The sequence below is a fragment of the Asterias rubens genome, chromosome 3, assembly GCF_902459465.1.
Source record: "Asterias rubens chromosome 3, eAstRub1.3, whole genome shotgun sequence".
NCBI classification, from domain to species: Eukaryota; Metazoa; Echinodermata; class Asteroidea; order Forcipulatida; family Asteriidae; genus Asterias; species Asterias rubens.
Genome location: NC_047064.1, coordinates 13833117 through 13857520, shown reverse-complemented (window position 1 = coordinate 13857520; position 24404 = coordinate 13833117). Strand labels below are relative to the sequence as shown.

The window sequence follows — 24404 nt, the reverse complement described above, 5'->3', positions numbered from 1 at the left end:
TCATAACAACTATCACCATACCATTGCCTAAAATGGCTGAAATGGCAATGGCTACATTAATAGCAGTAAGCAAGTTGCTGGAAACCATTATGAATAGTAGTCTAATGTTTTACTGCCGTGCTGACGATATTTTCATGTAGAGACAATGTTATCGAGAAAAGAAACGCACCACCGGTTTGATTTCTAAAGTGGACTCACTGTCTACTTTTGCCAAACTGAATGTCAAAAGAGTCTTACAATCAAGCGAACGTGGTTAAAACCATTGGAGCGTACATTAAATCACAGCACTATAAACTAAGAAAATTTTGTGCTGTGATGGGCGTTGAAAACATCAAGGCGTTAAAAGATGAATTATAACGGAGCCCTAGGGGACATGTAGGAGACAAATTGGAGAGGAAACAAGTTGTTTATGAAGGAAGGAGTGAACTCGTATACATGTAGCCGTTTGCAAACCAGTCATGAGTGGCCACGAGATTTATTAAAGTACATGCTAAGAAACTGAGGACAGGAACGCACCCAAAATGCAAACAACGTTTACACTTTTGTCACAACGAAGATCCTTTACGTGGTGAGTGATGAGAATCAATGATGATAAATAAGCTTTAGAGCAGGGGACACTTATCCAACCAATCTGCCTGCAGCCAGTTAGTTTTACTTGACGACGTCCGTTTGGTATTAACGTAGTTGTCAATATCGCAACACGAGTTTAAATACACAACTGTCCACAACACGAATTGAAAGACACATGACACTAGTGATGATTGTCAGAGACCAGTCTTTTCAATTGGTGTATCTCAACATATGCAAAATAGCAAACCTGTGAAAATTTGAACTCAATTGGTCCTCGAAGTAGCGGAATAAATGTGAACTCAATTGGTCCTCGAAGTAGCGGAATATTAAATGAAAAAACAACAACCTTGGCACACGAAGTTGTGTGCTTTCAGATGCTTGACTTCGAGACCTCAAAATCTAGTTTTGAGGCCTCGAAATCAAATTCGCGGAAAATTACTTCTTTCTCAAAAACTACGCCACTTCAGAGGGAGCCGTTTAACGTTGTATACTATCGACATCTCCCCATTACTGCTCGTTACCAAGTAGGGTTTTATGCAAATCATTATTTTGAGTAATTACCAACAATGTCCACTGCCGGATATAACTGTATCACAAAGACGAACCTCTTGACGCTTTTTGCACTAGACTCCGCCCACATTCTGTCATCTGACCGTGATTTGAATATTCATGTTTTTTTTTAATGAAAAATCAGTCAACATAGCTCCATGGTCCAAGGTCAAACAAAATCTCCAAAGACCGCCCGCAGGTGCATTCCCGTGGCGCAGGTTTGAGGCTGTCCTCATTAAGTTCTGACATGCGGTTGGTACCCGCTGTCAACGCATCTCGACAAAAGCTCTGACACACTATGGGTGCGTTCGATTAGCTTCACCGCGTTGAGGCTGTCCTCATTAAGTTCTGACATGCGGTTGGTACCCGCTGTCAACGCATCTCGACAAAAGCTCTGACACACTATGGGTGCGTTCGATTAGCTTCACCGCGTCGACCCCCGTCTGGCCCCGGTACTTTCGAATAGCTTTGAAGTCATTCCAGGGGCTCACCTTGCCCGAGGTGCATGACGTCACCATGATACGGCGAGTGTGATCGTTCGATTAGCTCTTAGGGGCTCACACGAGCACCACAGGGTCGACACGGGGAAGCTAATCAACGTGAGCCAAACGCGTAGAGCAGTTTCTTAGCAACTAGACCGCCGTGATTGCCCGGTGGCTAGAGGCAGTTCGAATCCCAAATTGGAATCTCACCGAGTATGCCTGTGGTTTTCTTATTAACAGTGCCAACACTCATCGGTGTATTATACGGATAAAACCAAATTAATATACACTCTACTAAAATTGTCTTTCTTTCTTGACAATATTTGCAAATAAATCTGCACTAATTGAGAAAAAAACCAAAACGAATACCATACCGTCACTGGATGACCCTAAAGACACTGGACACTATTGGTAATAATGTCAAAGACCAGTCTTCTCACTCGGTGTATCTCAACATATTTATGCACACAATAGAAAACCTGTGAAAATTTGAACTCAATGGTCGTCGAAATTGTGAGATATTAATGGAAGAAAAGCACCCATGTCACACGAAGTTGTATGCTTTCAGATGCTTGACTTCGGAACCTCAAAATATAATGTTGAGGTCTCGAGACCAAATTCGTGTAAAATTACTTCTTTCTCGAAAACTACGTTACTTCAGAAGGAGCCGTTTCTCACAATGTTTTATACTATCATCATCTATCCATTGCTTGTTACCCAGTAAGGTTTTATGCTAACAGTTATTTTGAGTAATTATACCAATAGTGTCCACTGATAGTTGATAACACAAACTCGGACTAAGTCACGCCGTAGTTTATACACAAACCTTTAGACATTCAGGGATTACAATGATCTGCCCCGATAAGGATAGTGCAGCATTATCTGCTCTTGTCCATGTATTCAACGCTGTACTATAGGTCCATGTGTGGAATCACACACAACATACGTGTAGATATTCATGATAACAATTCCTGTGATTTCAGTGAATTGTCAAGTTGAAATTAATAACGACTATATGAGTTTGATGTCCAGAGAATTGCAGATGTAGGCGGACTGGCTTTGTTGAGCTTATAATTACAAGGATTCAGAGTCGTTGGATCCACTCCCAGATCATAACTCGTAAAGCTTTTTTAAAAATGGTAAGGAACGTGTGTTGTAGCTTGTTTGTTCAGTTAGATTCAGAATTACTATACATTACGTTTCAGCAAAGATTATAGCTTGCGGTGCTCTATAATCTTTGGTTTCAGTAGCATTTATTACCAACTAAACACTGTGCAGCCATTTGTCAACGATAATGTACTAAGTAGCGTGTTGTGCTGTGCTTATTTCATATTAGTGGACAATACAAGTGAAATTTCACCACTTCGAACACAATCCGATGAGAGTGGACTAACATTACATAGAGGGCTAGACTTGTGGACAAGTCGTTAACATTTCTGTCGCAGTGATACCAAAATGTCTCTCTAACAACTATCTCGCGAGACTGTTGCTCCACGCAAGACAACTATCCTCACCACTATTGTCTATGCTCGGTCAGGCTACATTTAGGGCTCGGGCTACATTAGGGGCCGCTCACCCGTCCCCTATAAATGGGCCATATATTATTTTCCTAAGGCTGTCGATTCAGTTAGTCATAAATATTTGGTCACAACTATGTGAGCACAAATGACTGTTGTATGAATAGTCGTATACTTTTAATAACGCAGATAAATTTTAAATGGGTTTTATTGTCAGCCACATTCGCACCACCTGAAAATAATGAATTTTGTGGTTTTATTTCTCAAGGGTTCCGAGTGTATCTTCTACCATGCGTTAGATTTTCGTTACCAATGTGAATTTATACGAGCCACAAATGATTGCCAGACGCTGACCGGCTTCGTCAACTATCTTGAGTTTACCCACTGTAACTTCTCGGAGAACCTCCAGCCTCTAGCTCTGGTAATATTGGTAAGATACCACTAGGTACTAATATATCTTCATATCTGAAATTATTAACAGTACGAATTCAAGATATTCACCTTGACCAAAATGATTTAAGGGTATCTTTCATGTTGAAGTTCTTATTATCGATATTTTGCATAGCCAGGTATACAATGAAACATGTGGAACCAAAATGAGAACCTGAAAATAAGTTATACTCCATATTCATAAATATCCCATTTGGAGACCGCCATTTTTAAGGATCTTCTGAATACCAATTTTCTATTTCTTTACAAAGTGTTTTTTTATTTCAATTTCTGTAGTTTCTGTGGCTTATATTTCTGTTTGTTTCACTCGGAGTAACAGCAAAGAATTTGTAAGTATATTCATTGCTATATTTTAAGTGAAGTCATTTATTTCTCTGTTTGAGGACAATTTTAATCTTCAAACTGCAAAAATAATAACAGAATGCAACAATTGTTTGTTTACATATACGAATAAATCTTTGACACTCTTATCTGCACAATGACAAACATGCCTTGGCATTGCATTGCTGACAGTTTGGTAATTACTCAAGACAAGTATTAACTTAAAAACTGACTTGGTAACGGGCAATTGAGAGCTATTGATAGTATAAAACAATGTGAAATATTACTCCCTCTGAAGTAACGAAAATTTTGATAAGTTCTCACTCTAAAATAATAAAAGAGTTCTATACTAAAGCTATAGAAGTCTTTTTATTCCTATCTGAAAGCACACAAATTCGTCCAACAATTAAGGGTGTTTTTCTTACATCATTTTCTCGCAATTTCGATGACCAATTGAGCCCAAATTTTCACAGGCCTGTCATTTTTATGATGGGATTCACCAAGTGAGAAGACTGGTCTTTGACAATTTTAACCATCAAGTACATAGAGAATACAATAAAATCAACCCTCCTGCTGCGACTAAATAAGCCATTACTCCAAAGTGTAATGACCTGTCATTTCTCCAAAGTGTAACGACCTGTCATTTCTCCAAAGTGTAATGACCTGGGGAGTCATATTCATTGATACCCTAAACTGGACCAAAGGGGGTCAGGTCTCAGAGATTGTTTTTTTGGAGGGGCGGAAAACTATTTGAATTACTGTACTTACTCATAAACACTACATGTCAAGATCCGACATACTGTGTTATAGAAACGAAACATATTGCCATATAATAAACTTGATGTTGGCAGAGATAGAACACCAACGGTGGATTTCACAAAGAGTTTATACAAGTCTTATCTAATGTCGGGACAAGTTACTCGTCCTAACTTAGGACTAGCCTAGATTTGAATAACTTCTAGGACATGACTAAGCTAGGACTAGTCCGAGCTCTTTGTGAAATCGACCCCCGTGATTAATGATACTTACTGATTTTTCTTTTCATTTGTTTTGTATGCAGCTTCTGTCCCACACTTACGGCGATTTCAAAAGCTCTGAAACTCAGTGACAACGTCGCAATATCCTTTTGAAAGCACCAAAGCAGAGATCTCGTAGAACCTAGACATAATATACAAATGACTTCAAAATAAATATTACCATTTTGTTGGAAAATGTATTTTTAGTTTAAATGACGTGGATGTGTTGCCACTTTCAACTCGTTTTGGGCGTTTGTTTTCGCAGGCGATTTCTTCTTTTAATATTTAAATAAAAACTAAGAATATAAATAATACATTGAATTGTTATGTTCAATTATTTACTAACGCACATTAAAGGCAGTGGACACTTTTGGTAGTTACTCAAAATAATTATTGGCATAAAACCTTTCTTGGTGACGAGTAATGGGGAGAGGTTGATGGTATAAAACATTGTGAGAAACGGCCTCCTCTGAAGTGGCATAGTTTTTTAAAAAGAAGTAATTTTCCACGAATTTAATTTCGAAACCTCAGATTTAGAATTTGAGCACGAAATCAAGCATCTGAAAGCACACAACTTCGTCTGACAAGTGTTTTTCTTCTTCATAGTTCTCTCGCAACTTCGACGACCAATTGAGTTCAAATTTCCCCATGTTTGTTATTTTATGCATATATTGAGATACACCAAATGAGAAGACTGGTCTTTGACAATTACCAATAGTGTCCACTGTCTTTAATTGGCAGACACTAGTTACCGTGGCTTCTTGTCAACCAATATTGATCTTTAATGTTTTTGTTGTGGACGGCGTAACATTTCTTGCCTTCGGTAATGGTGCTCCGGATGTTATCAGTGCAATTGTTGCTATTACCAACTCCAATGATGGTGATGCAGGACTCGCCATAGGGGCACTGTTCGGTGAGTATACCACCAAAATAATATCAACAATAGTTTGGCAAAATTAATAATAAATCAAATGCATTATTGGGCATTTTACACGGGGCAGGCAATTTACATGCGACCAGTTCCAGGCAATCTCCAAAAGCAAAAGAAAAACACAATCATAGGCTAGTTTCACAATATATCTTGGGCACAGTGAGGTGTATAAGCATTTGTAAGGATGATGGGCAAGGTATTTTTTGCGCTAATTGGGAGAGTACACAAACTAACCAGATGCCTTTAAAAAGCTCAGTTGTCAAATTATATTGATGTTTACTTCTTGGTTGTGGACGGCGTAACATTTCTTGAATTCGGTAATGGTGCTCCAGAATATGCATGATACCAAAGTGCTCCTCTTTTATGCACTGCAGTTGGTTGCCTCCCAGAGTTGCCTGTACAAAATCGCCAAGTTTGACAAAACTGAGAAAATATAATTAGCTGTTACAAACAACTTACCAACCAAAAGGACCGATGGTATAAATGCTTACAATATTTATTGGCCTCCTTTTCGACAATATCAGAGTCTTTCTCTGCACTTAGCCTGCGAGAAAGACTCTGGTAGGGTCCAAACTTCAGGCCATTAACTATTGTTTGCATTAAAAACTCGAACTGTTTATAAACCATCAAAATGGTTCCGGACACTTTGTTTCAGGTAAAGTCGGTTTTCTTTAAAGGCAGTGGACACCATTGGTAATTACTCAAAATAATTATTAGCATGAAACCTTACTTGGTAAACAGCAATGCGGCGCTGTTGGTAGTATAAGACATTGTGAGAAACAGCTCCCTCTAAAGTTTTTTTTAGACCTCAGAATTAGATTTTGAGGTCCCGAAATCAAGCATCTGAAAGCACACAACTTCGTATGACAAGGGTGTTTTTTTCTTCAATTCATCTCGCAACTTCGACGACCAATTGAGTTCAAATGTTTACATGTTTGTTATTTTGTGCGTATGTGAGATACACCAAGTGAGAAGACTAGTCTTTGATTATTACCAATAGTGTCCAGTGTCTTTAATTTAATTACTACAAATGCCTTTTATTTTGCTACTAGGAGCGGCTGTGTTCATTACAACAGTTGTTGCTGGTACTATTTCTGCATTAAAGGACTTTGAGATAGCGCAAGTGTCATTTCTGAGAGATACGATTTTTCTTGTCGGTGCATCCTACTGGACCTTCTACATCCTGTATACGGGGGAAGTATGGACCACAGAAGCAATAGGTAAAGTATTGCAAAATGTCACAAATAAATAAACGTTAAAAAGGACGCAACATTCACGTTCCCATAAATCAGAGTACACATGATATTATAAAAAGAGAAAAATATATAAAAATTGTCTGACATTGTTCTACTTTTTTCATATCATTTGCTATAACGTATGATGGACAACCCATTTGTCATTGCCGGTGTCAGATGCAATTGTGTCCGCCATGCAATACTGTCCGCTCCGGATACTTTTGCATATTATGCAATCGTGTCCGGGGCTATGCAAAAACCGTACACGTACCTAACAACCAGCTCCAAGTCGTATACAGTCAAGGAGGAGCTTTTTCCACTCGTATTGAACTACCGACAGTTTCTCCCGAGGTGGCCAGACATACACGTGAGAGAAGAGGTGCAGTGACAGCCAAAATTACGAGAAGCTGCCCCTTCTTACTAAAGCACAGCTACCCCTGGACATTCTGGAGATCATGGCGACACTCAATAGACACGTACGGAGGTGGGATGATGCAAGACAGACATGAAGAAATGGGGGGTATACCGACGATGATGACACGATTGTGATTCGCACATCACACCACAATCTACGCCACAGCCTTTGAGGAGCATTGCTGCCCTGACGATCGAGCTGATGGCAAACGAGAATAGAAGGAGATTTTGCTACAACTCTAAAATAATACATTCTGATACTGCCGGTTAAAAAACCCAAAAACAAAACAAACAAACAAACATAACAAAGACCACGTTGTTAGACTAGGAGATTGGACAAGACATTCATGTTAATGAATGATACCTGTTCATTTATTTGCAGGTTTATTCCATGTTGTTAGACTGTGGGAGCTTGACACGGTAGCAGACCTTGATGAACAGTACTTTTGAAGTCAAGACATTCATGTTAATTGATGTATCTGTTCATTTATTTGCAGGTTTCATGCTGCTCTATATTTGCTATGTATGTGCTGTTCTGATCGCAAGGCAATTCGAACCAGTCAATGTTGATCAAACACCATCACACGATGAGGAACGAAGCGACGAGCACGCTCCATTGCTTGGAGAGAAAACACGTGTAGAGGATAACCGCTGCAATCAATTGAGGGCGCTGTTGTGTGATATCAATCCCATTGATGTAGAAGGATGGAACTCAAAAGGCTACATTATGAGGTTCTTCGAAATCTACAAGGTATGGATAGGGTATGGTAGCCCTGAAGGGACACAAATCATATATATTTACGTGAATATTTACGCAAAAAGCACGTAAATATATGTTTGATGTCCCTTCAGGGCCACCATAATCAGGTCTTCACAGGGAGTTGCCACTGCAATCCTCTCTCAACCCCCTGGACACCTTTGGTAATTGTCAAAGACCAGTCTTCTCACTCGGTGTATCTCAACATATGCATAAAGTAAAATAACAGACCTGTGAAAATTTTGACTCAATTGGTGGTCGAACTTGCAAGAGAATAATGAAAGAAAACACCCTTATTGCATACATGTTGTGCTTTCAGATTACTAAAAAGGCTTTTAATATTAATTGAGGGAAAATTACCACTTTTAAAAAACAACGTTACTTCAGAGGAGCCGTTTGGACTATCAACATCTCTCCATTACTCGTTACTAAGTAAGTTTTTTATGCTAACAATTATTTTGAGTATTAACTAGTGTCAAGTGCCTTCAATATGATCTAATCTTGATATGTTTTTTTTGTTTTTCATTTCAGTCTCCAATTAAGCTGTTGTTGCAGATTACAATTCCGCTCGTCCGCCATGACGTAGACAGCTGGAACAGACCCCTAAACTGCTTCCAGGTTCTCATTGGTCCACTCTGGTGCACTGTTTTGACTAAAAGTACGTACATTCGTCCAAAGGTGCACTCTGGTTCTTGGTTCAAAAGGCTTCAAGTGTCAATAACACGAAGACAGTTTTCAATTTTCTTTTTTACTGTGATGTGTATGAAGGTTTCTTTTCTTTCACATATTATGCCTAACCGTGTTTCCTACATATTGACATACAAAGTGTCTTTTGTTTACAGTAAAGTGTGCCCTTTAAGTAACATTTATGATTAAGCTTACTTACTGTAAACATGTTATACTTATCCTGTTTTTGACTACTGTTAAAAATTGTCAGTAAGAATTTGTAGTCAAGTTTTGGTTTAGAGCGACACGTAACTACCAATTTTATAATTCTTGACAGGTTACGGCACAGTGATCGTAGGCGGTTTCTGTTTGTGGCATTTGATGTTATGTTTGGGCTTCATCCTTGCCGTTATTGTCTTCTTCACATCGCATCCCCAAGAGCCGCCAGTTTACTATATTGTAAGTAGAATCCATGGGAAACTTTTATAATCAATGGCACAATATAGCAAGTGATGCGGCAATGTTTGCAAATTTTTCGGGTTACTTAGTTTAGTTGATAATAGATACTTTTATGATTCCATGAAAAGCTAACCTAACTTGGAATGTTGTATAAAAACAATGTATTGGTGTATTTACCAAAGGGATGTAGTCAACAAAGCCATTAATTGCACCAGGCTTCAACTTTTCATCTGTGACTGTTGTATATAAACATTTTAAAAACCGTTTCGTCATCTCTTTGTTTGCGTGTACTGATTCAATTTGCTCTGTTGTCTTTCATATACACATGTATAACTGAAGTACTCAACATTTTCAAAACGATTTCTTAGTTTTTTTCTGATTCTTCTCTGATTTTCTGACTGTAATACACATTCATACTTGTAATGAAAGATTCCTCACTCTTTTTACAGGGTTTTGCATTTCTTGGTTTCCTTATTTCTGTGTTTTGGATCTTCGCCATTGCTACTGAAATAGTCAACATTTTGAAGGTGAGCCTGGTAACGTCAAAGATGTTTTCTATACGAGTGTTTTCCGATTCGTTCAAAATTCTTTTTATCATCTGTACAATCATTCGAAAGGTTTTGCGAGCTACAGACATACAACGTTAAATAGTTGGGATGTATTTAAACGAAAAAGGAATAAAGTTGTCATTACTCTATTCATATCCCAATGGATGGTTAATTTACAGATGTTTGGCATGGTGTTTGATTTAAGCGACGCCATCTTAGGTCTGACGTTTCTTGCCTGGGGAAACTGCATCGGAGGTAAGTGATGGTCTTCATAAATTGTCCATGACTCCAATATAATGAGTCATAATGATCCTATTAAAACACAGAATAAAAAACTCGACACTCTTTGCAATGTTGGTCCAACTGGTAGCAAGCGTATGGTATTGTTGATTTCCCATGCTATGTTCAACTACTTTGCACAGCGAATTACATTACATCGGATATCTTGACAATACCTCTCACAGGTCAAACACTTGATGGCGCACTATATTGAATCGAGGGATATAATTGTTTGTTTGCAAATCATTCGAAAACCTCTGATATTCCTTTAGACAGTGGTGTATTGTATTTTGTGGTTGACGACACGTTGCTCTCCTTTTGAATGCAAATTAAAACCAAACTAATTGTAACAATGCTAACTTGCTATTCCCACATTGTCTCTGATATAGACTTGGTTGCAGATATTGAAATGACGAAACGAGGATCTCCGAGAATGGCAATCTCAGCTTGCTTTGGTGGACCTCTCTTCAGTATCCTTTAAACGGCTTCTCTATAGCAACAACATTGCTTAGCGGTGTGTGATGATTCCTCTTTAACTAAACTAAAACATGGGGTGACAGGTCTTTTTCTTCAGCCGCGCCACGCATCTGGAACTCTCTACCACTTAATCTTCGATCTTGTGTTTGTACCGCAAAATTCAAGTCTCTTCTCAAAACTTATCTTATGTCACAGGTTTTCAATGACTAATTTTGTTGTTTCTGTTTTTCTTTGTGTTGTGTTTTGTTTTGTTTGTTTTGGTTTTACTGCGCCTTGAACACCCAGCAGGGTGGATATGTGCGCATTACAAGTCTTATTATTATAATAATTATTATTAGGGAACATTTATTTCATACTGACTCAACAACAAGAGATACATACATAGTTGAAAGTAAATAATTATTCAAAACATATGCTACATAGCACACTATTTGATTTACTGAAAAGTAAATGTACATGTAGCCTCCATGAGTCAATATGTAGAAAAAAAGTAAAGAAAGCAATGTTACATACTCTCTAAATACAAAAGAGTGAAAAAGCACTCTTTACAGAGCATTAATGATGGACATTTTCTTTTTTTATCGAGTGGTCTTCTACTCTTTTAGATTGAAGTTTGCATCTTTCAATGTGATTTTTTCACTCTGTCCTACAGTCACACCCCTCTAAAGGAGTGAAATAACCACCACTATGAGCCATTTGAAAGGGACAACTCGAAACGTAAAGACTGATGTTTTTCACTCTATTACATTTAGAGACTATACCTAGACCCTTTGACCGGCATCTCCAACTCTGATTATTATAGCATCTTGGTTTTTGGTCTGCAATTTGTTTTGCCATAATCTAAGCTGCGTAGGTCATATACCTCTCTGTTGATTTTTTTATTTTTTTTTTTGCAAGTCGCCTGACACACAAGGCCTGAAGGCCACTTCAAGGTGTGGGCTACAATTATTTTTTCCAGAGGCCGTTGCCACCTACTCCTAGGGCTGAAACAGGGTTATCCCTTTCACAGTCCGTACGAATGTAGGCTTGGGTATCATCAATATGCGTCATTTATTCTGAAAGAGGAGCTAAGTTATGCTCGTTAGTAGTGGTTTATTTCTCATCAGTAGAATATCAGTTTCTTTAATGCTGTAATACAGACTTGCTGATGGGTATTGGAATATCTTGTACGATAGCTGCTGCGAAAAACAGAGGAGTGTTTTACGTAAGTTTTTATATAAATAAAAATGATAGTACCAGGCCGAGTGTGGCTAGTTAGTCAACCTTCTATTGTTAAGTGTGCTCAAACGAAAATTTTGAGATATAATGTTTGCCCCATTGTTTCGATTGTACTGGAACATAATACTTTCCTCAAAGATACAAGGTCCGATTTTTGCAGATGGACCCGAAAAGTAAAATTATCAAATATAAATGTTTTGAGATATCAAAACATTGATAAGCTTTCATTTAAGGTTTTGCACAAACAAATCTCTCAAAATAATGACAAGTGGTATTACAACAACCTTAAAATTAACATTCTTGAAAATCCCGACATTAACTAGCGTATAACAACCATGTACAAACACGTTTGCATACGTTAACGCTTATGCGAAAGTTTGTGTCATATTTCGTTTATAAGCAGTCCCATCGGTCATAGTTTGTTCAGACGAAAAGAAAAAAAACATACATACAAAATAAAACATTTCTGCGAAAACGAGCCATACAATTATAAAGCCATTATCACTTTCGGTACAGAAAAAATAAAGTTCACAAATTTACAAATAATTTATAGGGTTTACAGAAGGTAATGGTGAACACTTCTTTTGAAATGTTATTTCATGGTATAATTTACTTTTTGAGGAAACATGAAAACAATTATCAATTCTCGATAGCGAGAATTACTGATTTATTTTAAACACATGTCATGACACGGCAAAACGTGCGAAAACAAGAGTGGGTTTTCCCGTTATTTTCTCCCGACTCCGATGACCGATTGAGCCTAAATTTTCACAGGTTTGTTATTGTATACAAGTTGTGATACACGAAGTGTGGGACTTGGACAATACTGTTTACCGAAAGTGTATAATGGCTTTAAACTGAAACAAGTACTTGTCTGATAAAATAGAGTACACCTTGTAATTGTTTGACCTTTTTTATTGTTCATTGTTTCTTAATAGCTTAGCAAACTGGAAAAATTCTGAATACACAACGGTATACTGATCAAATGTTACGTTGCCGTTATTACATATGTTACGTTGACCTAACCAGTCAAATCTTATTACTGTCATCGATGATTTAGACAACATGCTCGTCTCGTTTTTTTAATCGATACAATTTTTTCTCTTCTGTTTTCCAACTCCAGTTTAGAACTGATAACCTTCAATTAGTTCTTGCCACCGGTCTAGTGATCAGCCTCTTTACGTCAATGTTCTTCATGATTGCGTCTGGGTTCCGGGCCACCAAGGTGTATACAGTTCTGTTATACATCTTATATACAGTCTTCTTACTCGTGGCTTTGCTCACTGAGACAAAAATCATAAAATGGTGATAGAAATTAAAAAAAAAAAAAACCGGGGGAAAATCCCTAAAACATGACCGCCTGTTCTTTATTCAAGAAGATAATGCAGCTGATACTATTGTTACTCGACGTACTCTCCTTAGATGGGTATTTACCGTTACCTTCCCACCCTCATTTCAGACAGTTCAATACTTTTTTTCAATATCTAATAGGTATCATTTCCTTTGAAACGTGTAGGGTGGAATACATAGATAACAGTCCGTGCTTATTATGCCAGGCAAGGTTAGTGTTAAACATTCGGGTTTAGTTTGTGAAGTATCTTAGATTTGTGCATATTTAACTCTGACAGTTCGACAGGTCATTTTGAAGGCATTATTACAATAACGTTAATCCAGGTTGGTTTAATGTACGTGTAAAAAATATACAAAAGTCTGTAGTTTGTTATTATTTTAGATTCACACGATATCGCTTCCGTTTTTGGTTTCAAAAAATGTTGTTTTTGCTTCGTGTCCTTAGAAAAGTGTTTTGCTTGGCCAACAGTCTTGTTAACACTCAGCAGGCATTCACTAGCTGTAGTCAAGATGTATATTGATGACTGACTGCAACTGTGGACAGGACATATCAACACCGAGAATAATAGATGTTGAAGACACTGGACAGTATTGGTAATTGTCAAAAACCTGTCTTCTCACTTGGTGTATCTCAACATGTGCATAAAATAACAAACCTGTGAAAATTTGAGCTCAATTGGTTGTCGAAGGTGCGAGATATAATAAAAAAAGAAAAAGCATCCTTGTCACACGAAGTTATGTGCTTTCAGATGGTTGATTTCGAGACAAATTCTAAATCTGAGGTCTCGAAATCAAATTCGTGGAAAATCATTTCTGTCTCGAAAACTACGTTACTTCAAGAGGGAGCCGTTTCTCGCTATACTACCAACCTCTCCCTATTACTGTCACCAAGTAAGGTTTTATGCTAATCATTATTTTGAGTAATTACCAATAGTGTCCACTGCCTTTCAACCGAGAATATTAACTAATTTAATTACACATCCCTGTAAAATTAAGATATTCTGTCTAAACAAAAAAGAACAAAAACATTTGTTTGTGTCTCTTTATTATTTTTTTGCTCTTTGCTCTAGTGTTCTGTACACTGGAAACTACTCTATGAGGGGCTCTGAAACAGAATGATATTATTTTCCAAACCAAAGCAATGGACAAACTCTTACCGACAGGAGCTACTTTTATTAACACGCCCGAAACTCTTCGCGAATTGACGAAAATATCGTAACATTTGGTCTCATAGTAAAACAACAACACTTAAAACATTTTGTGAAAGACCATGCTAGTACAAACGTACACGTCTTCTGATAAAAAACGATTAAAACCAATACTGTTCACAAAGTCGACGAACTGTTTAAAAAGTGAAATGTGTGACAAACAAACTTAATGCAACAAACATAATGAAAGTGTTTGCTGATTAATAACTGAACAATTTTTGTTTAATAAGACAGTTTTTTGTGTGTGATGTTATGCACCCGAGTCAAACCCAAGTTTAATATAGGGTGCGTTCGTTTAGCTTCCCTGGGTCATCCCCGGTCTGCCCCGGTGCGTTCGAATAGCTTTTGACGTCATTCCAGGGCTCACCCCAGTGCCCTGCGTGGAGTGGGTCACTTGTGGGCTGGCCCCAGGTAAACGACGTCACTACGAGAGCGGTGAGTGGTCGTTCGTGTAGCTCTTGTCAGGGGTTCACCCGACTGAGCACCGCGGGGTAGACCCAGGGAAGCTAAACGAACGCACACACACTGCTCCACAAACTGGTGAGGTTGGTTATGACGCAAGTAACGAGACGGCACTGCATGAAGTCAAGACCACCCGAACGCACCGGGGTCATGCCAGTCGATCAGGCGATGCCAGTCGATCGCATCATTGTAGATAGACGTACTGAAACAGGGACACCTGACTTGGGGGCCAATATAATGGACGTAGTGAAGCCCATCTTCTACAGTTATTGGATCATTAGAAAGCCATTATCTGCAGTTGTAAAGCAACAATGTAACAGTGAATGCAGCGCACGCTGAGGTGTTGACGTTTAAAAGGTTACACTTTCCTTAAATGACCGTTTATAAACCTGATTGAACAACAAAGTCACCATCATCATTGTCATCAGTCGGCTGCACAGCTGGCGGTCAAGCTTTTCCTATTGTCTCCTGTCTTGTGCTACTCTCCGAATCTCAAGATTGGAGCGCAAAACAGTCATTGGCGCTATGCGGTGTACTCAGCGTACATTAGGCGCTGACGATCCCTTGTTTGGTTTGCGCAAGCCACGCGATGGGGAGTAGTAAAGCAAAAACATTACTGCAATACTGTTTTTAGATGTAGTTCTCGATAACAGGATAATAAAAGTTTTAATTGTGAGGAGTTTACTCACTCAGACACGCGGCCTTTCTCCGGCAGGGCCTTGCTGAATACGGTTACAATGGAAAGTAACGTTCACATTAATTTACATAAAGTAGTATTGAATATGGCGGACTTAAGGTTTTACATCACATTGCGTTTCACAATAATTTTGAGGATACAAATTTACAGAGTCATTGACATCGGCAAAAATAAACTTGTTCACCTTTGACTGCCACGAGATATCGGTAGCATTGTTTTCTGCAAACATGCGGGCAAACTTTATTGTATAACAGGACCCCCCCCCCCAATTGTTTGAAGTGTCTGATCGACTTGGTTAAAGTAAATATTGCTGCCTTTGAAGTACAGTCTGTGTGTTTCTCCTTGTGTTTTACCTTACTCTCTGGTTTTAACATACAAATCGGAATCACAAAGCATAGGCCCACTACATATAAAATACATATCTGACCAACATATAACTGAACCCTTATTATGGACATTCGCTTAATCTGCATTGCCATTGTCGTCCAAAACGAGCGAGCTGGGTCATTTCTAATCACAAAAGTACAGTTGAATTTTATATAATAGATGTTAAGTTTGCATCGGGTATATAAGGAATATAAATTTTGGTTTTACTCTGACCCGCTATACCAATGTGAGTAGGTATACACATTGAACCGGGCATCTATAACAACAGAGGTCAGTATAGAGTCCACGGTTCGGGAAAGGTCCACTGGAAACGTATACAAAACCAATGGGAGAGGTTGCAAGAAAGTATAAACAAGAGTATACACAAAAGAGGGACAATAGAAGAAGGTCCACGGTTGCAGCAGGCGTATACAAGCTTGTGTGTGTTAGCATTAATACTGTATACTTTCGCGAGTCCTGTGGAAAAAAAAACCCCAAGCATATTATAACTCTGGTGGGATTCGGACCAACGCCCACGACCCATGCAATTCTAGAGTAGTGTCTTTCCAACTAGACTACCGGAGTTGCCAGACCACCTATGTTATAGAGGCAGAGTTCGAATCCTATGTTTTAGCAGCGGGACCGCGCAACGATAATATAATAAATCAAGATAAATGTGGAAGTTAAAAGGTTAATAAACCACGTGGTTCATCATGTGATAAAGTCACGCGATGTAAACTTCAGCCCGAGGTTCAAGTGCTGTTCACTGCAGCAGATCACGAGATTCATCTATTGTATAAAAACACAGCATTACACAATTAAACCTTTACTTGATCAGAGTTCTGGCAAAAGTGAGTATTGATATTGTATATGTTTTCTAAAGTTGATATAGTTTTTTTGTCTAAAAGAAAAAGCTTGACACTCTTAACAACTTCATGCACTGGTTACTTAGCTTTCTATATAAGTTATTGGAAGTAAACTGTACCATTTATAACATAATTTCCTCCATTGTCAGACCATTAAAGATGAATTGAATTTGAATTGAATAAGTGGGATTTGAAACTCTACATAGTGAGAGAATATAATCAGGTTAAGTTTGCGATGGCACCATTGGTAACTCTCTGTTTAGGGTTGGTTCTGAGGAGCCGGTGGTTGACAATTCAATGCGAATATCGTGACAACCTGAAGATGATCAAAGCACACTGATCGAAACGTTGAGTTGTCAATCACCGGTTCATCTCAGAAATCAAACGAGAATTGCAGATGGGGCAATACCCCAAACCTCATTCAAAAAACAGTTCATGTTTTCATGCTGTCATGAGCGGGTCTTTTTTTTTTCTTCTTTTTTTTGCAAAGTAGCGCCTTGGAATAATCTTACTACCGGTAGGCATTATAAGGGCGCTTGCTTTACAAAGGCTATTATTATTATTACTGAAATTATTTAGAAAATAAGGGCATAAGTTGAGAATTAATCCACCCCAAATCAAAGCTACCAGACCCAGAAATTGAACCAGACTTAAACCATCAATAGTTTCATGAAAACACAAATTAATTTAGAAAAACATTCATACGTGGTTTCCCCAAGATTACACGGCTGCAACGGGAAATTAAATCCTTAAATTAAAGCAAATCAATTTATCACCACTGAATGTATACTCTCATGTAAATACATGTTAGACTTGTTTGCAAACATTGCGTACAATTTCCATTCTCACAAAACAGGAATAACCACCACTGGAATCACAATGAAGTTGCTGATCCTCACACTGTGTATTGCAGCAACCTTAGCTGTCAATACTGATCTAGACCAGGAATGGGGGCTATGGAAGGATAGTAACCAGAAACTTTACGACGCGGATGAGGAAGTATTCCGTAGATTCGTATGGGAGTACAACTACAAAGTGGTTAATGAACACAACACTAGATATGCATTGGGTCATACGTCATACACCATGGCGATGAACAGCTTAGCAGACTTGGTGAGTATACACCAGATGCATTTTTAACTTGAATTTTCCCTTATGCGTTAACTTCATGGCATAATTGGGTACAGAATACTGCGAAGACGTCAGTTTAAGGCACTGGATACGTTTGGTAATTGTCAGAGACCAGTCTACTCACTTTGTGTATCCCAACATATGCATAATATAACAAGACTGTTAAAATTTTGAGTCAATTGGTCATTGAAGTTACAAGAAAACTATGAATGAAAAAAGAAAAAACACCATGGTTGTACAGAATGGTGTGCTTTCAGGTAGGAATGACAGGCTTCTGGCCAGAAGTCTTTTTTTTATTGCAGTGAGAAATTACCCCTTCTCAATAACTACGTTCAATAGCCGATCATGTTAGTTCACGAAGTAAAAGGAAAACAACATCATTTCGAGCAAACTAATTGTGTGGATCTTTATGACATTCTTTTGAAGATTCTTTCGAATCAATAACGATTTTTTAAGAACGGTTAATGGTCCAAATCGCCCAATTTGAAGGCAACGTTAAGCATTTCCCTTCCAATATCCCTTTCAATTTGATTTATCATTTTTTGTTAAATCAAATTAACTTGCCTGATGTATATAACTTGAGTCCAACGAGAGTCCAAGGACCAATACAAGAAAATACTACGGTGTCTCAAGCAACACAACGAGACAGATACATTAAAATGTATCGTTGTTAATTTCAAATTTGGTATGTTTTGATTCATTTCAGACACACACCGAGTTCAAGAAACGAATGAACAATTACATTATGCCGAATACAACGTATAAACGCGTTGACAGCTTCGTGGATACATCCAGCCTTCCAGCAACAGTCGATTGGCGTCCCAAGGGGTATGTCACCCCAGTCAAAAATCAGGTAAGGTGTATTAAAGACACTGTGGACACTTATGGTAATTGTCAAAGACTAGTCTTCTCACTTGGTGAATCTCAACATTATGCACAAAGTAACAAACCCGTGAAAATTTGAACTCGTATGGTCGTCGAAGTTGCCAGATAATAATGGAAGCAAAAACACCCTTGTCACACGAATTGGTGTTCTTTACACGAATTTGAATTCGAGACCTCAAAATCTAATTCTGAGGTCTCGGAATCAAACTCAAAATATTTTAGTGGAAAATTACTTCTTTCTCGAATACCACGTTACTTCAGAGGGGGCCGTTTCTCACAATGTTGTAAACTAAAAAACAGATCTTCATTGCTTAAAGGAACACGTTGCCTTGGATCGGACGAGTTGGTCTGTAAAAAACATTTGAAACCGTTTGTTATAAAATGCATATGGTTAGAAAGATGTTATATTGAAATATATTGATCCACACAAGTATCACTCAAAATTGCACGGTTTTCATTTTACGGCGCGAACTAACACGGTCGGCCAGTTATTGGAGTCAAACATTTGACTCCCATAAATGGCCGACCGTGTTAGCCGACGAGGTAAAAAGAAAACCACGCAATTTCGAGGCATAATTGTGTAAATCATTGTATTTTTTGAATAAATAAACCAACAATTCTACTTTTACCACATCTTTCTAACCATATCGATTTTATAGCAATCGGTTACAGAACGCTGTTCAAAGACCAACTCGACCGATCCAAGGTAACGTGTTCCTTTAATACCAAGTATAAGTTATTTGATGCTAGCAATTATTTTGAGTAATTACCAACAGTGACGTCCACTGCCTTTGAGAAAATACTTGACGACAACAAGAAGCCGCCCCCCCCCCCTGCGACTGCTTACCTTGTGTTTTGTGCATGTTTATATTTTGGCAAATCAGACTGAAGTTTGAGAGATTGTTCTTTTAGGTCTATTAAAGGACAGCTTTCTTATAAAATTTGAGAGTTTATTGGTGTTTGATCCTTGCCCTCGTTTAGTTGCTGAAAGGCGTGGACGAGTACCAGCATAGATAGATAGATAGATAGATAGATAGATACAATCATTAACACAATTTTGTTTGATGCTGTTTACCTAAAAAGAAGGACGAACAAATCAAGGGGACAAAGCAAAATCGTTTATTTACCATTGATAGAATTATAACTGTGTGTATGTGTGTGTTTGTATGGCCTACCCTCATATAGGGACAATAGGTCATCACTATAGTCGGTTCTCTGTTTCCATGGGTCCTCGCTATTGTGTACCAAACCAATAGGGATTGCTTCAATACATGCAAGAACAGTAGAAACTACAGTAAATGTCCTCTAACGCAATGTGGGTGGGGGGGGGCTGTCGCTCCGTGCTTTGAGTGGAGGGTAGGGAAGTACCCCTTCAAGAAGTTTGAATGGTCATCTTTTTGTGGTTGAAATGGAAAAGAGCCAAAGTAGCAGACGTGATCTTCCAAAGGACACCTCCGAAATTGTTGGTGTGTTCGATTAGCTTCCCCGTGTCGACCCCGCAGTGATCACTCGGGTGAGCCCCTGACAAGAACTAAACACTTACCCTCTCGTGGTGACGTCATGCACCTCTGACCAACCCCAAGTGACCCACTCAACAAGCAGGGCACTTGGGGCTGACCCGGGTGAGCCCCTGGAATAACGTCAAAGCTATTCGAAAGCACCGGGGGCAGACCGGGGTCAACCCGGGGATGCTAATCGAACGCACCAATGTTTTGTTTGGTCTTATCACTTGCACAGTTACAATGTGGTTCATGCTGGGCATTCAGTGCAACTGGATCGCTCGAGGGTCAAACCTTCAACAAGACCGGCAAACTACCAAGCCTCAGCGAGCAGAACCTCGTCGACTGTGCGTCTGCTTCCAAATACAGCTGCAGTGGATGCGAGGGTGGTCAAATGTCCGGTGCTTTCATGTACGTACATGATAACAATGGAATCGACTCCGAAGAATCCTACCCATATCAAGCAAAGGTAAAAACACATTTTGAGGCAACAAATAATGAACAGTTAATATGAATCATTTGTAATGACCTCTACATTATTATACGATTGTATGAAATGGTAGGCCTTTGCGTCAACCTGGTTTGATAGTTCTGCTTGTAAGTGTTTATTTTCCGTGTTATATTTATTTTTTGTTTTCGTATTGAATCTATTAGGTTTTGTTTGCTTTTAAATTGTTAATGTTACTATTGAAATCTGTATCATAATTCAGACGACAAACAGCCCTGACCAATGCTTCGTCCTTCGGATGGGACGTAAAGCCGTTGGTCCCATGTGTTGTGTAACGCATGTAAAAGAACCCAGAGCACTTATCAAAAAGAGAAGGGGTTCGCCCCGGTGTTCCTGGCTGTGGCTGCTGTATGCGCCGTAGCACCTTGGTAAACCATTATAAGATGCTACATAGTTTGTCTCGGGATTCATCACTGCAACAACCTATCTTTCTGTATATTATAAGTTGGTATATATACTCAGCGCCTTGAGTACCTTGTTTGGTAGATACGTGCGCTTCATAAGACTTCGGTATTATTATTATGTTAGATATGACATCAATAATTGATATTGATTGTTTACTGACTTGTTTGTGTAGGATAAGAAGTGCCGATTCAAACGAGCCCACGTTGCAGGTACTGTCAAATCCTACGTCTCTGTTCCTTCCATGGACGAGAAGGCACTCCAGAAGGATGTAGCTACTGTTGGACCAATCAGCGTAGCTATCGATGCTAGCCACCAATCCTTCCAGCTCTACCACTCAGGTGAAGCTTACGTTTATCTTGTTTCAACACACATAGCCGACTTATGCTGCTCTCACACTGTGGCCAATATTCCTGCGAAGATGAATGTTTGAATCTCGCGGTGAATTTGCCCCGAAAATGCGATTGGGATAGTGAATTATTTTCATCTCGGTCTCACCCCTCGGTCGTCCTCGAGGGCCCCTCCGTTACGAATATATATACGAATGCTTACCAACGCTTGCCAATTCGTGCAAATGCCGTTACGAACGTTGCCAACGCTTACGCTTTACCATCGTTAATTACCAATGGCTTACCAATACTTACGAAAATCGAGGGGGTAGATAATGACTTGTCAACGTTCCGAATTGATTACCAACGCTTATTATACGGACGAAGACACGGCGAATGAGGCGAAGTTTGAGCGATTGTTACAATCGCAGGAAGTATGCACCGGGAAGGAACCCTATTCGGTTGTACTGAACAAGTTTGAATTAGTAATCTCGATTTGACCGCTTTGTGAATAATGTTTTTCTTTTTTCTTCTTTCTATAAATGTACATGATAGGAGTTTACGACGAGCCCCAATGCAGTCAGACCCAGTTAGACCACGGTGTATTAGCAGTCGGATACGGCACTGAGGACAGTCAGGATTACTGGCTTGTGAAGAACAGGTTCGTATACAATTTGTGTGCTAATGATAATACGGTCTATTCAGTGACGCACCAACAATTAATTTAACTTGAGATTGACATCAAACCGTAAAGGTAGTTTTGCTGATTGACGGGGTCATTGACGAACATAACGAGGACCAGAAGAGCCCATTGACAAAATAAAATTAATGTGTCACATTCTTTTTGTGGGAAAATTTGTGAAATGATTATTTTTTCAGATCACCGAATATGAATAACAATGCTTGATCCGTGACTAATGTGCATAATGGGCAATATGCTACTACATTGAATTTAAAACTCCTTCATATAGATAATCCTCGTATACAAACCTTTAAAAAAAATCATCTTTCACAGAAGTATTTTTGTATCAGTGCTTTTTAAATAATTAAAAACAACACATTATTTTTTAACTAACTGAAATATACTTGTTTTGTGCTTTATTTTAGTTGGGGTACTAACTGGGGAATGAAAGGTTTCATCATGATGTCACGTAATGTTCAGAATCAATGCGGTATTGCAACTGATGCCAGTTATCCCATTGTCTAATAAGTTACGTCTTCAAATCAACTATAACAAGAAATGTCTTTCTCCATAAGACGATCAGATCATACTGATCGAAACGTCGAGTTGAAACCAAGGGTTCTTTTTTAGAACCACCCCAACTCATTAGAGATAGTCATTACATGGTGTTACCGCAAACCTTTCCATATCGTATTTCCACCATGCAAAGTTTCGAATTCTGCTTAAGCCATTGCAGAGCCATCGGTCAGTCCACGGGCTTTCAACATAATCTGGTGAAAAACGGGTACGTTAGATAAGCTTCCCTGTGTCGACCCCGCGGTGCTCACTCGGGTGAGCCCCTAGACCTTTTCGCAAAATACCGGGGCGCGCGCGTAACGCTTGGAATTAGGTGCATTGTGGTCTAGCTGGTATCCAAATTTGATCCATATCTATCCCACAATGCACCTCATTCAACAGTCTGCGTTTGCGCATTGGTTTGCGATAAGGTCTCTGGCAAGAGCTACTCGAACGATCACTCGCCCTCTCGTGGTGACGTCATGCACCTGGGGCCAGCCCCATGACCTACTCCAAGCAGAGCACTGGGGCTGACCCGGGTGAGCCCCTGGAATGACGTCAAAGCTATGCGAACGTACCGGGGCAGACCGGGGTCGACCCGAGAAAGCTAATCGAACGCACCCAACACTATGTTGAAAGTATCCACATTACAAATAACTTGTCTTAGACGGTCTTGGAATTTAGCTAATTACTTGGAGATGCTATAATCAATGGGTCTAAAACTTAAAGGCCTATTCATTTTCATAGTCTGAAAATTAGAAGACAGAATAAGACTAATTTTTCTCGATTGATCGTTGCATATAAAGCAAAACTCCATTGCTTTAAATCCCATTATAAACATAACGACTAATAGCCGTTTAAAGGGACTCTTTGAACGAGATAAACAATAGACTGAAACAGTCGTGAGTTTATACTTGCCAAATCCCACCGCTAAATAAAGTATTTCAAATAAACAACGACCTTTTGTAATTAATTTTGGCGGCCATCTTGGCTTTTAAAATGTCCACAATCAAAGAATTAAACCTGTAGCCTGTTTCGATGGCTATTGACTGCCCCAACATCACGTTATAAGAGTTCCAAGCAATAGCTTGTGTGGGCACCACAGCAACGGTATTAACACACTATAATTACTTACCGTGAAAGGAAAACATTTGTTAAAACAATGATTTATAAAAATATGAACTCTCAACTGGTAGAACGCTGAAAAGAAAAAACCCAAATAATAATTTTATTGTGCAGCTGGAATATTGTTTTGTTGTTAATTTTTAGATCTTGTTTCTTTATTGTGCAAATAAAATCATGAGAAACCAACAATGTGTATCTTCTTGTTGGATTGTGTGTGTGAATGACTGAAAGTTTCAATTAAATAAATTTATTGAAGGTCGCCTCAAATAAGCACGAGAGACAGGGGGGGGGGGGGCAAACGAAAGCACAGCATTGGCAACGTAGAATAAAGGGTGAAGGCTAGCCTTGTCTTTAAGAAAAGACAAGATAATTGCATTTTTAGAACTTTTATGTCATAGGTCTAAAACTTTGAAACATGCATACCTATATTTTCCTGAAATGACTTTACTT

The 24404-nt window shown here is 38.8% G+C and overlaps 2 protein-coding genes across 2 annotated transcripts in view; both read left to right on the top strand.

The window, feature by feature from the left end:
- The window catches only part of LOC117288090 (mitochondrial sodium/calcium exchanger protein-like), a gene marked incomplete at its 5' end in the record, with an annotated part of 30111 nt that extends 16235 nt beyond the window's left edge, over nucleotides 1-13876 (top strand). The window contains 13 exons of the mRNA XM_033768789.1: nucleotides 3387-3548; nucleotides 3845-3897; nucleotides 4950-5007; nucleotides 5707-5818; nucleotides 6889-7056; nucleotides 7983-8236; nucleotides 8774-8900; nucleotides 9246-9367; nucleotides 9817-9894; nucleotides 10095-10170; nucleotides 10584-10664; nucleotides 11811-11875; nucleotides 13013-13876. Coding sequence (XP_033624680.1) covers nucleotides 3387-3548; nucleotides 3845-3897; nucleotides 4950-5007; nucleotides 5707-5818; nucleotides 6889-7056; nucleotides 7983-8236; nucleotides 8774-8900; nucleotides 9246-9367; nucleotides 9817-9894; nucleotides 10095-10170; nucleotides 10584-10664; nucleotides 11811-11875; nucleotides 13013-13198 — 1542 coding nt within the window. The remainder of the gene's footprint in view (nucleotides 1-3386; nucleotides 3549-3844; nucleotides 3898-4949; nucleotides 5008-5706; nucleotides 5819-6888; nucleotides 7057-7982; nucleotides 8237-8773; nucleotides 8901-9245; nucleotides 9368-9816; nucleotides 9895-10094; nucleotides 10171-10583; nucleotides 10665-11810; nucleotides 11876-13012) is intronic.
- A 2688-nt stretch (nucleotides 13877-16564) lies between these two features.
- On the top strand, nucleotides 16565-23141 carry LOC117288202 (cathepsin L1-like). The gene is made up of 7 exons (XM_033768949.1): nucleotides 16565-16823; nucleotides 17695-17951; nucleotides 18676-18822; nucleotides 20592-20822; nucleotides 21439-21604; nucleotides 22148-22253; nucleotides 22700-23141. The coding sequence occupies exons 2-7, from the start codon at nucleotides 17718-17720 to the stop codon at nucleotides 22797-22799; spliced, it is 984 nt and encodes a 327-aa protein (XP_033624840.1). The 5' UTR covers nucleotides 16565-16823; nucleotides 17695-17717; the 3' UTR covers nucleotides 22800-23141.
- Nucleotides 23142-24404: the final 1263 nt, after the last annotated feature.